At 44.2% G+C, this 13,655-nt stretch overlaps 1 protein-coding gene across 1 annotated transcript in view; it reads right to left on the bottom strand.

Moving 5' to 3' along the window:
* Positions 1-13,655, bottom strand: part of myo10l3 (myosin X, like 3) — a 54,876-nt gene that overhangs the window by 11,077 nt on the left and 30,144 nt on the right. The window contains exons 12-23 of the mRNA XM_084907853.1: positions 13,496-13,642; positions 12,378-12,478; positions 12,005-12,071; positions 11,335-11,427; positions 9,525-9,593; positions 8,101-8,183; positions 7,899-8,007; positions 7,004-7,084; positions 5,116-5,240; positions 4,879-4,993; positions 2,063-2,169; positions 36-473 (exon numbers count right to left, since the gene is read on the bottom strand). Coding sequence (XP_084763979.1) covers positions 36-473; positions 2,063-2,169; positions 4,879-4,993; positions 5,116-5,240; positions 7,004-7,084; positions 7,899-8,007; positions 8,101-8,183; positions 9,525-9,593; positions 11,335-11,427; positions 12,005-12,071; positions 12,378-12,478; positions 13,496-13,642 — 1,535 coding nt within the window. The remainder of the gene's footprint in view (positions 1-35; positions 474-2,062; positions 2,170-4,878; positions 4,994-5,115; positions 5,241-7,003; positions 7,085-7,898; positions 8,008-8,100; positions 8,184-9,524; positions 9,594-11,334; positions 11,428-12,004; positions 12,072-12,377; positions 12,479-13,495; positions 13,643-13,655) is intronic.

The raw sequence follows: 13,655 nt of genomic DNA, 5'->3' as shown, positions 1-13,655 counted from the left end.
CATACACAGACGGCAGTAAACACAGGGCATTGTACCTTGTCTTTTCCCCGTTTTCTGCTAATTTCTGCTTTTCCTCTTTCTCCTTAATCAGTCTTTGCTCCTCCTTCTTCATCAACTCCTCCTCCTCTGCCCTCCTCTTCAGCTCCTCTTCGGCTAGCTTCTGTTTCTCCTCCTCCTTCTTCCTCTTCTCCTCCTCCTCTTCCTGCTGCTTCCTCCTCTCCTCCATCCTCTTCTTCTCCTCCTCTACTCGCCTCCGCTCCTCTTCCTCTTCTCTCCTCCTCCTCTCCTCCTCCTCTCGCTTCTGCTTCTCCTCCTTGAGCTGTCGATACAGGGCTCGGGCCAGCTGGCCTCTGTGATGTTTCTGCAGGACAATGGCAGCCAAGCGCAGGCGCAGAAAGACGCGTCTCCAAAAGTGAGCGCGGTAGTTCTTCTGGATGGTGACGATGCTGGACAGAGCCCTCTTATACTGCTTCCTGAGGACGAAATCAAAACTTGACATTCATAATCGGCATAAAAATCTTAATCCAGCTTCACTGAGGATCATTGTGCCTCGCCACAAACATATTTGTAAAGCTGGACAGCCCTACATGGCCTCCTCCTAACGCCCGCTTCTATTCTCTGTTCAAACAAACACACTGGTAAAAAAGCCAGTTGTGAACTGTGCAATGTTTAGAGTCTGACGAGCTTGTGCTCTTCCATTGTGGTGGTGTGGGCTGCTCTGTTTAGCCCTCTGACTAAGCCCCATCACCCACACACAATACATGCATTGAAAACACACACATATAAACACGCACAAATACACGTGACTTTCTCAGGACCACACACACTGCTCCGACTCTCTGACCCTTAGTCCGACCTAGCCTCCACGGTAATCACTTCATGGCCTTTATCAGGTCTCAGGATGGACCCTGACTGAAGATAAAGTTACACGTAATAATACAAAGGCTTTACTTGTGTATTTGGGGAACTTTTCAAGGCCCTTCTTTAGTATGAATGTCTCTAAGGGGAAGCAAACCCAGAACCTGAATGCTGTCATCAGTCCCATTATAGTCTCCCAGTGGAGCCTTTCAGAGGACTGTATGTAACGTTATACTGTATATGGCAGCACGCAGGTGGAGTACGGCTAGATGCCCCTGGGTGTCTGCGAATGCAGCTTCTTAAACCACCACGGTGATGGATGTTCTGCCAGTCAGGTGGAGTGGACAGGCGAAGAACTTGTTGCTTAGGCTGAAGACAGATTTACATAGATTTGCTTAAGAAGAAGTGCACTTCTGATAGTGTAGGAATAAATGACATCTCTGTTATGCTCAGAAAACTGTCTTTTTCAGAGCAGTCTAATTATCATGAGTATCATTAGAGATGTAGTAATTCAGGGATAGCCATTTATAACTTGAAAGATGATGGTTTTGGCCTTTTTTTCCTTAAAAGGGTGTTGAAATCATGCAATTCCTCATCTTTGAAGCTACAGGACAGCGGCACAAGTGGGTTAATACTTCATTAGATTGCAGGGAATCATCGGGATGTTGTGTAATTTCAATGAAAGCCAGCGCACTCTTAACCGTGTGTCCTCCCTTTGATAGGAATCTTTTCTTTCATCAGACTTTTAAACTAAATGTTCATCTTAAAGAAATAAACGTAAAAAGATCTAAAGATAATACTAAAGTGACCAGAAAAATTCACACTTTGTTTGGGCTATTCTGCAGTCTCAGTTCATCAGTTTATGAGTTTACCTTCCAATCTACAAGGCTTTCTAAGGTAGAAACTTTAAAACAGTGCACGTACACGGTTCTGCATGCCCGAAAACGGCTTCCTATCTACAATTTCAACACTGTGGTAATCGCTGGCCATCGCCAAGTCAGCAAGGTTTAAGCCCACTTAACACACATCCACACACAGGCGCACATACAGAAGTAAACAAATGTGCAAATGATTCCACGAATGCACTTAATCCCCCCCGCCCTGCGCTCCTATACACGCAGGTTGTACTACAAAACAAACACTGACAACTGTCTCTGCCACTCAATCATCCATCTTCCCCCCACCTCCACACTCCACCACTCACCTTGCCACATAGCTCAGGATGTGGGCGCGGATCACCATGCCAGCCCTGCGCCGCACCTCTTCCCTCTCCTTCTCCAGCCTTTGCTCCAGGGCCTCCTTCAAGAACACCTGCGGGAAGAGCAGCGCCACGGCCGACAAGGAGTGACACAGACACAGAGAGACACAGAGAAGGAGGTTGAGGGAGAGAGGGGAAAAAAATGGGATGGGTTAGTTCCTCTTCCTCTTGGTAAGGCTGTAAAAGAGGGCCCACAGAGATGTAAAGGGCCCCTGTTGTCTGCTGGCAGAACCCCGTGCCCACTGCAGAGGAAGCTGTGGTGCAGCTGAGGCTAGCAGGCTAGCTGCCCTCCCTGTCTGCAGAACAGAGCAGAAGGGAAAACTGGCACTGAGACTGCAGTGTTGCTGCTACTGCTACTGCTGCTGCAGAACCTCATTGTGTTCAAGCGTCCTTCCTGAGCATTTCCCTTCTGCTGCTACCGCTGCGTTGGTAGTTCGACTGACGTGCACAGGCAGAAAGGCACAGAGAGGGAGGGGAGAGGTAGGGAGAGAGGAGTGATGAAAGGATGAGGGGGAGGGATGGTGGCTGGTGTCCAGATAGAAAGCCACACCTCTCTTTGCTCATATGAAGGAAAGAGAAGTTTAGTTAACCCTTCCCTCACTACTGGAGTTTTCTCGCAACCTTGTCTTTGTATGACTTTTGACAGCTCGAAAGTCACACTCGACTTAAATGAACATGCCTGCATGAAACACAATCAGATTTTCACTGTACGAATATGCTGCGAGGCTGGGAACAGCAGCCAGCTTAGACACAGCAGTATCTGTCGCTCAACTGCGTGATCAAGGGAAGACCCTTGCTCGCATGCGTATTTGTGCCCCAGATGTTGCGCTAATCAAAGGATCCCACAGCTGCAGCCCTGCCTGCCTGTCTCGGTAAAGTCTGTGAGAGGAGGAAACTTCCCCTTCATCCACATCCTTCCCTCGTCTGTAAAACAAATGGCTCACAAACACACATACACAATCCATGCAACATCACCAAAGCCCCTAATTCTGGGTACACGCTTCCTCTGCACACAATCAGCACATACATAATTACACGCAGACTGTTGCTCCAAAGGAAATGTAGCCCCCTTCTCCGTTTCAGTCTCTTTCCCACAGCCCACACTACATTAACCTAAACCCCAAAATATTGCCCTGCCATGCACAAAATGAAACGTACTCAGCCGCACTATGTCTTTTTGGGTTTTGCTTTGAGAAACTAGCCTTTTTTTTTCCTTCGCCCTCGATGTGTAGATAAGCTTTGCAGAGCAAAGAAGTGAGCAGCGGCAGCCAGAGGTCAAAGGGCTGATCACAGAAGGGAAGCTTTACCCGCACGGTGACTTCGGGGATGTATACTGTGTGCATGTGCGAGAAATTTAATATAGATTGGCATGTGCACATTAGTGGTTATGGACCAATTCAAAAGGAACCAAATGTGGCTCGCATCAATTATTTTCTGTCTTGATGTACAGCATGCCATGCAGCTGACACTATTCATAGTCTGCCAGCCAAATTGGGTATTACAACAAAAGTGTCCAAAAAGAAACCAACAAATCCAAAATGTCTCAGTGATTTTTACAGCCACACAGGAACCACAACTTAAAGCAGGAAGTCGAATGTGGATTTAGCCGATTTTGAAAGAGCTCCACAAAAACTGCTTTATTTGTATCCTTTCTTGTCGCAGTACTGACGCGTTCATGCTGAGTATTAACACAGGTTTTACTGTCCAGTTCAAAAAAGTCATTAAAGGTTAATCATTCAGTGATAGCATGGAAAAAAGGGGCAGTCTGTTGGCGGTGGCAGTGGGGGGATTGATGATTGTTGGAAAATGAGAGCTGAAAAGGAAGGACGGCCATTGATATGCTATGCTGCCAACAATCATATCTGTTATAAGTTTTCTAAGATGAAGCATGATGTGTAACTTTCTACAAAGCTCTGCTTGGCTGCAACATTTCACCAGCGCCGTCCGCCTCGAAATCACATAGCTTGCAGTTTAGTTTATTAAATCAGCAACTCAGTCGGTGTCGAGGCTAACGCTCTGCTAGCTACAATAAGTTCGCCTCAGGATTACTGTAAGCCCCTCGGTTACAGTTACAGTAACATGTCAGGGTTTTTAGGAGCGGCCGAGTAACTCTGCGGTTGTCAACAAGAGAGCCGTAGATTGACCACAACCGGTCAGAAAAATCTTTGTGACATGAGTCACAGCAACTGTGGTACACATTAACAGCTCGGGAAAGACAGCAGCTCGACTTCTTGGGAAAGATTCGCTCCCAGATAATTACTGAGTGAAGCCTTTCAGTGCACTGTTTCATCTTAAGGGAACTGCGTGTTTTTTTTTTTAAGTATCAAATGGCGATTTATTGTTTTTTGAGCATGCTATCAGAGCATGTAGCTGACAGAGGGGTGTACTGGAGAATCATTCATAAAAGAAAAACAGAGTGGCAGTTTATATAATCCGTCAGGCTGCCCAGTTGTGTCTGTGTGCATGTATTTAATACACTGTGGGGCCTGAGATCGGTTCACACAGATAAGGTGTGGGGGTTCACCTCCTATTTTGGTAACAAAAAGCTCATCTTCACAAGGTAAAACATTAAAATTCTTTCTGCATAATATTAGGTATATCAATTAAAATTTAGATTACTGGTAGGGGCAGGGTTGGCTTAGTGATTCTGGTTACTGAAAGATCTCAGGACATAAGTTAAAGTCAGTGCCATGTACTGCTAAGTGACATAAACAAGTCTGGGCATGTCTATAAGTGAGTCCATGTGTGAACGCGTGCTGCACCTTTGTCTTCCCCAGCTGCCACTCTTTCTTGTCTTTGTTGTGAAGTGTGAGAAGCTCTAAGCAACTCTCCTTCTCGTCCTCTGAACGGATTTTGTTTGTCAGGATCATCTTATACCTGCAGAAAAAAAAAAAAAAGCATACAGCACAGATCTTCTTTCCTGATTTTTTAAAAATAGTTTTCGACTACAATATTTAGCCAATTATCTCAGTTTTATTGTGTGCATATATTTTTCCAACCTGCTATAGAAGTCCTTAAAGGTTCTCCGGACAGGGAATCCAGCCCTGCGAATCTTTACAGTTTCCAGCATCCCGGAGTACCTCAGCTGGTTCAGGACAACGTCAGGATCAAACTGGTTGGCCTTCTGTATTTGGTAAACAACAAAACATGTTTTTCATGTCAAATAATAACAGTAAGACATCGGTGTTTAGAATACTGATGCCATTTTTTTCCTGTTGTGTGTTCTATATATAACCTTCCTTATTGTAGGTAGTGCAAAATGTGTTTTGCACTACCTGCAGGCACGCCTAGTCAAACAGTTTTACTGCTGAGTCGAGTTAAACTTGAACTAAAAAGTAAATTACCATGGGAAGGACTATCATTTTACATTAACAATCAGGTTACTAAAAGGAAAACGCACACCACCGGCGAGAGAAACCCGAACAGTGTTGAGCAAGACATAACCAGACGGAGTTGCCTTTTCTTTGAGGAATAATCAGCCGCATTGTTCACAGTTCTGTGTTACCAGTAATCCTCCGGCCTACTTATCAAAAAGGATCTGTGATGTCTGCCGCCCTTCTACACAAGCTGCCTGATCACTGCTCTCCACACGAAGGCCATTTATCACCCAGAGGGCACAGAGTGCTGGATAAGCCCCACACGACCACAGCATTCCTCGATGTGTCAATCTAATTACAGGCTAATGCTACTACGCATGGAAACAGGCATACTTACAAAGGCACAGACACGCTTTGCATGTGCTCGTGCTCATAATCAAACACACACGTGAAACGGCAGCCCTCCGCGCTCTGAACTCTGCTCTTTAACGGAGGATTTAGGCGGCTTGAAAAAGGTATGAAATGTTGACTTGCTTGAGTGAAAAACAAGCTGACCCTTGCCTCGGTGACATTTATCCTAAGAAAGGCGGGAGCATGGAAATCGCATAAATACATTCTTGGTGTGTGCGTGTCTGGATGCATTTGCATGCATGTAATCATGTCAGAGGATTGTGCATGCCATGCCATCATATTGTAGGATTAGCAGAGGCCCGGCTTGTTCCATCTTGACCAACCAAAGCTAGGTAAAGGAATACAAGACAGCCAATGAGAGCAGGGGACACATGAGACAGAAAGGCAGAAAAAAAAGGAGATGGGTGAGGAAAAACAGACAACAGAGCAGTTTCCATCCAAGCAAGCAAGCAAGAAGCTGTGGAATGACGTATATGGAGTGGGAGGTAAAGAGTAGTGAAGGAAGGACAACCACGGCTCTGTGTACAATAATAACAGTAAGAAGGAGAATGTCCCTGGATTACACCACAGTCATTCACAAGGAAAACAAAGAAGCATGATATAACTGACACTCCAACTATCTAATAAACGATAACACAGATTAAGAAGCAGCTTGCAGTTTTGTGGTACAGAGCAGTAGGGGAGCACAGGAGTAGTAAATAAATACCCCGCTAGCTGGACCGCAAATACAGTTATGTGATCTTATCTTGGCATTCCACTGGTGCAGCCAGATCAGCGGAGCATTAGCCAAGCTGCTGCAGCTGGAGTGGCCAGTACTGACCTCTGACCTCTGGCAAAGAGGCTAAAGTGGTAGGAATGTGCTGGTACACAGCCCTTTTATTTGAGGAAGTACAATGAGAGCCTTTGCACCAACGTTTGTTACTTATGAACGCTTATACTTGGAAAAAAAGAGAAATAACTTTTCAATACGGATCATTTAAATGACTTTGAGGCAAAGTGTGATCGCGATGTGGGAGGCATAAGAACATAAACACAACAAGACTAAATATTAACCCCAAGCAGTGAATAACACCGAGGAGGTTTGCCTCCACAGGCGCTGACCTTGAGAGGAACTTTTTTTTTTCTTTTTTATGCGATGAATAAAAATGACGTGACTTACCTTGTCCATGTTAGGTTTGATGCAGCGTACAAAAAAGGGGTTGGAGGCACTTAGTGTGGCCATCAGGGAATGGAGAGAGTCCTGAAAAGCATCAAGCACAAGAGCATATTACTGCTTGTTTGTTTTTTTAAGTCTGCCGAAAAATATAAACACTTGTCTCACTGTTCTGTACTTTGTCTGCTAAGTATAAGTGGGTTGTTATTAAGGTATTGGTGTACGCAGTGTTGGTATAAAAATAAGTAAAAGTACTGCGTAAATGTTCTTTGGTACTTCTCAACTCCCACATTTATCATAAGAGACACAAATGTATATATACAAAGCCACACTCCGAGGACCCCTGAACCTCACAGACTCCTGTAGGTTCATTTTCCTTCCTGCCTCAGACAGACTGTCTCCAGTAAGGCCTGGCCTGGCAGAGCTGAGTGTGATTGGCCCCTGGTTGGCCCCTCTCTGCCCAGCCATCAACCCTAATCCCCTGGCTTTGGGAACTGTAGGCCAGGGCAGCCTGCCAAATCCTTCTCCGCTCCTTCCCTCCACACTACAGTTAGAGCATGCTAAGCTGTCCTCCACTCCACCCCCTCCTCCACCCGCAGCCCAGCTCACAACAACATATTTCACACAGCCCATCACCCATCATCCACTGCAGATCAAGTACACATACAGCATTCTCCTCCCCATCTGTGTCTCCAGGATTTCAACCCTCCATTCTGCATTTACGCCGCTGCACTTGCACTCACCATGCCAATATAAAAAGTGTAGTGTTAAGGGTTAAGTGATCACCACACACAGCAGTATTTGGGAGACAACTGGCTCATTGTTAGTGTAATGACGCAATGACGGCGTCATGTGCGTAGAACTGAGAGAGATATTTAGGTCTGAGGAGCTTCAGTCTCACCCTGAACTGCGAGCTGACGGTGGGCTTGCGTCGGGCCGTGCCCATTTTTAGGGTCTCATCTCCATTTCTGCTGCCAACACGCTCAAAGAGGTCGTAGATGAAGTCAAGCCTGCACAGACGAGTGCACGTGAATGTAGACGCATGAGCTCAATCGCATAGGTGTGCATTCAGAATAAAAAGGAAAAGAGCGTGCCCTACTCACCTGCTGTCTTTGAGAATGAACAAGATGTCATCTCTGAAGGTGTCTCGGTTCTTCTCCAGGATTCCACGCACATCGTAGAGCACCTGAGGAAATGAAAACCAAAAAGACTGAGCGTGTTTAGATTGAGGAACAGCATAGGAGACATAGGAGTTAGGATACAAAGAAATAAGATGAATACAGCTGTTTAAATGCACTGTGGATGGGAAGAAGTTATGACTTTTGCCCCCCCCATTTGTCAGTATGTGATTTTGCAAATTCGTTCTCACTAACTTTAAAAATCAAAGTACACTTTTGCACTGCATGTCCTACGCTCACGAATGCGACACAAGTGATTTACAGCGACTATGAATATGCGTTTGAGGCTTGATGTAAATAAAGATAAGGGAGCAGGTGGCGGTGGGGGTGACTTTTCGAGCTCAGTCGAGGGCGTCACCTGTTGTGTCCCGTTCAGCTCCGCGGCATTCCTAAGCTCACCCTGATCCACAGGGATACACTCAGAGTTTATGTTTGTTGCAGACACACTAATTACACTCCAGTGCAGCTTTAATGGAATAATCTCATATAGGACGCTCTCTGCGTCACTCAATTTCAGGTTCGTTAACTCAGACAGTAAACCAGGGGTGGTCTCATGATTCTAAAGCAAATTAGATTTGTCTGGAGGAATTACAGTTTAATGCAATATGTTTTCACATAGTAACAAACTGAATACATTTGGACTATCAATAAACACTTAAAGCTTAAATATCAGACAGTAAGTTTTCTTGGACAACTTCCTGTCTGTTTTTCAAATTATCTGTCTTTCTCTGGCACCAAGCAGATTATCTAATCTGTGGGAAGATGCTACGATTTCCTCCAGAAAACTCAGCAACATTTCAAATAACAAACAGGGCTTTCAGAGAGGCGAGTATACTGTCTAGAGAGAGAACAACTGGCTGCCCTGGCAGCGCCTGTCTTCTCTGGACCAGGTCATTACCATAGCCATCCTTGCCAGGCTTGTGACTGAGCCACCCCACTTGCACTAAGGAGACCTTGTCCGAGGCAGGCTTCATAAAGCCATTCTTTATATGAAAGCGAATCTTTCTACTCTTGCTCCACATTACATCCACTGTCCCACTCAATCACTGCAATTGTTCCCCTGCCCTGGTGTCTTTTTGGCCTTTCCTACACTCACATCAGGAGTGACCTCCCTTATCTTGCAAAGCAAAGGGAGGAGAAGACGATCATAAAGCAGTTTCTCCTGACTCAGGGAAAAAGACAGCGGAGGAGGCATCAGGCATCAACATCCCGCAGCAGATTTTGGCCAGGAAGATCCCACTGTCCGTCCAACAGCTACATCACTTCCCCGAAACTAACAATTGAGGGAGCAAAAAAAAAAAAAAAAGCTGGTGTCATGTGTGTATGTATGTGTAAATGTTGTTAAATACCTCTCCAGCATAGTGCTTGATGCCAAACTGGTGATCAGTTACTCTTGGTTTGACATAGTACGGGTTTGTCTGGGGAGAAAGGACAAAGATACAGAAATTATCATGACATCCACTCATGTAGTTATAAAGAGATTAAGTAGAAGACACTGTGCGCTGGATTCACAGAGACAATAAAATGCCATTGCAATGTGACAAGTTAAACATTAAATATAACATCAAAGCACATGAAACAAAATAAAACACATAAAATTAATACAAGGGCCAGTTATGAATAGCAGTTAAACAGTTACAGTTTAATCCTTTAAGGCAGGGTTCTCAAAAGCACCTAATTTTCATTAATGTGATTAATGTGTCTGTAGAACAGTCAGGGTAATGTGGCGTGCACATGGTAACAGCTGAGTTTTACATCTGTGCTCAGACTACAGTACTTTGTGAATGCTTTGTGTTACTATGATACACCAAATATCCCCATAAAAGCATTCTCTTCTTCTATAAACCACTGAATTATGTCTCTAGCACAAATGGTAACAGAGTTATAGTCCTTTAAAAGCCATTGTAAAATTGCCCTTCTACCAGAACAGTGGTTAAAAAAAGATAAAATTACCACCTTCCATTGAAACTATTGCCAATGAGGCTTCAGCGAATAGTCGGTGGATAAACGGAAACACCAGATGAATCTCTCAGGTCTTTTTTTTTGCTATTTCTTAATTATTTTTCTTAATGATACTGTTCATCTGCTGTTGGTAGTGATTTTTTTCTAGGTCCTCCACCATTAGCACAAGATATGCTAGTAGCTAACAGTATTTAATTAGGGCAACAATGAGCTATTAGCCAAGCGGCTAACAGCTCTTTGTTGATCCCAAAATTCTATTTTGGGGCACGAGCCTGTCAAACTGTACTATTTGTTGTCAATTTTTTGTACCTTCGAATTAAGAATTGGAAACACATGTGCTTTTTATGACAGTTGCGGTACAGTTTTTTAAATTGCTTCCTTGCTAGTTGTCTGTTATGTGTAGACACAACACTTTTTCTTCCCTGAGTTAGGTAGGTTTTTTTTTTTCTTAAATGATTCATAGGTCAGTTTGTACTTAAAATGAGTAAAAAGCAGCCAGTGTCCAAAGAAAACTTCGAATGACCTTCAGAAAGCCTGGAGAACTATTGCTCAAGACCACTTAAAAAAATACACGAAAGTCTGGGTGCGTCGAAGCAAAATACAAAGAAATGAAGGGTAGGTCACTTTTCACAGTACTGTATATAATGAGTTTCTATCTATTGTGCTGAAGATACTAGAACCCGAGTTTACAAACTAATTAATAAACACATTTATCAAAAAAATACAAACATCTTCTGCTCTGATCGCGACCTTAAAACGTAACACACGGATCCGCACCCAAGCAAACACCTCAGGGCGAGGTCATGCGGTTCTTAAGTCTCGCTCTGTATCGTTCTTGTTTTTTCCGTCAGCCATAGAAAACTCTTTTCTCCTGCACACAATGCTGGTCAGACCCAGAGAATGGCTGATCACATTTCAGTATTATTGTGTTCATGTGCCGGAGCGCCCGGGGGTGTGTACGAGTGCTGCGCAGACACTCAATGCAACAGGCGATTCATCAGCCAGGACAGAGGTTTAACTCTTTGAGGCTGTCTGAGCTGGTGGGCGGTGAAGGCATTTCCCCAGCTGGGGTTAAGAAGCTTTGGTGCACGGATATGGGTCATTTTTATGGCTTTGCTGTCTGTCGGGGAGGGATAGAGTGTGCTGCTGCATGTGTAAAGGAGCCATGTAGGTTTTCACGTGTGCGTGTGGACTCACTGCGTGTCGACTGTGTAGTTTCTCCAGAAGGGTGTAGTCGGTGCCTTTGGGGAAGCGGCTCTCCTCATTGATAAGAGCCAACATGCCCAGTTTCTAAAGGGGAGACAGACAGAAAGAGAGAGAGCAAAGAGTTTGAAACACACCAAAGTCATGATGGAACTAGTTCTAATCCCATTGGGGCACATCTGGCAGCTATAACAATACGTACAGGAAACAGCAATGTTATTCATTCAATATGCTTTTTTTAATTGAGAAAGAGAGAGGAGGCACTGCGCTCAGCAGAGCAGTTTCATGTCTTATAATGAACTAAAATCAGACAGATATGTAGGGATGAAGTGGTTGTAGTGTAGTGTTTCCTCCAAACTTGCCAAGTTTGTGATTTTAAACCAGAAATCTTTCAAACACTTATGTAGAGGCTCAGTTTTAACGTCATTATAAGTATGGTGGTAAAATAACACAAATTCATGCCTTACTCTAACCATACCTCTAACCGCTGACTAGTGTACATTACTGTGCAAACAACATGCAAAATGAGACTATATAATGATAGACTGCGAGATGGGAGTCAGTGTAAGCACAGCGTGGCGTCTGGGTCAGCCCCGCTCTGGCTGGTGGTTAGCGGTCTGTCCTGGTGATGACTTTGCTCTGTCAGGGTCTGACTGTCTGTTACCTTTTCTATGAGATCCAGACACTCAGCGTTATCCATCCAGTCTATGGCTTCCCACTGGATCCCCTCCCTGTGAAGACAAACACCCACACAGACAGACACACCATGTGTATACATAAACATCAACAACCAGGAAGACACAATGGCAGCATTATCCAGTGTGAGCATGTGATGAAATGAGCCATGTCCAGGCTGCTGGCCTATTGTACCAGAAAACAACTGGCTGTGGGAGAAAGTGAGGCATTTCCAAACGTCTGGCAGTTTGCCGGTATGATCATGAAGAGGCTCAACCCCCATCCCCATGTGTGTCTGCGCTGTCTGCTCTTTCCACTGTATGCATCCATGTATGATGTTAAACTATGTAAAGGTTTCTGACCTGTTGTACTCCAGCTGCTCCAGGGAGAAGATGTGCTTATTGAAGTACTCTTGGAGTTTCTCGTTTGCGTAGTTGATATTGAATTGTTCAAACCGGTTCACCTACACAATGGAAGAACATGCTTTCAGTATTCTCTCCGAGATTTAAAACAAATAAAAGCACACACTCACCAGCCACCTTATTTAGTTAATTTGTTCAACTGCTTATTAGCGCATGTTTCTAATGAGCCAATCACATGACAGTTACTCAGTGCATTTAAGCATGTAGACATGGTCAGGATGACCCCCTGAAGGTCAAACAATTCACTTGAAGGTGATTTAAGTGACTTCAAAAGTGGTATGGTTTTATAGTGTCAGACGGGCTTGTCTAAGTATTTCAGAAACTGCTGATCTACTGGGATTTTCCCACACAACCATCTCTAGGGTTTACAGAGAATGGTGGGAAAAAGAGAAAATATTCAGTGAGTGGTAGTACTCTCAGAAGAGAATGGTCAAACTGCTTCAAGCTGATAGTAAAGCAACTAAAGCAGGGTTAGAGTATCTCTGAATGCAAAACAAGTCAAACAGCAGCAGAAGGCTTCACTCTGAGTCACTCCTGTTAGTTAAGAACAGGAAACTGAGGCTACAGTTTGTGTGTGCTCAACAAATTTGGACACAAGATTAGAAAAATGTTGCCTGGTCTGATGAGGCTTGATTTCTACCATGACATTCAGATGGTAAGATCAAAATTTGGCATAAACAACGTGAAAGCATAGCTCCATCCTGCCTTGTATCAGCTTGCTTCAGGCTGGTGGTGGTGGTGTAATGGTGTGGGGGATATTTCCTTGGCATATTGTTGTTCTAGGAAATTGTTAAAACTCTAATGTTGCAGGTCTCGTTATCAGTATTAAAAAAGGTGTAATACTCTCAGTGTGTGTGTGCAAGTGTGTGCTACTACTGCAGATGTGACTCATGTTTGTCAAATGCACGTGACTAAAAAGAGCACAGATAAGGAAGAAATACAAAATGTAGCAAAATGCTTTGGTAGAACAGTCATTGTGTTGGTATTCTCACAATGCACCAGAGAAGATAAGTTATCTGGAGATTTAAACCAGGATTTGATTCTTTTGGGGCTTTCACCTCAAAGTTCTCAAAGCCAAAGATGTCCAAGATGCCAATGGACTTGAAGTTGTCTTTCCCTTTGATCTTCTGATTGATCCTCATTATGATCCAGGAGAAACACTGGGAATAAAGCGCCATGGCCACCGAGTCCCGCGAGTCCACAGCCTACAGATCAGGG

The sequence above is a fragment of the Perissodus microlepis genome, chromosome 16, assembly GCF_051167445.1.
Source record: "Perissodus microlepis isolate ML-2025 ecotype Zambia chromosome 16, ASM5116744v1, whole genome shotgun sequence".
NCBI classification, from domain to species: domain Eukaryota; kingdom Metazoa; phylum Chordata; class Actinopteri; order Cichliformes; family Cichlidae; genus Perissodus; species Perissodus microlepis.
This window is presented reverse-complemented; position numbering and strand designations above follow the sequence as displayed.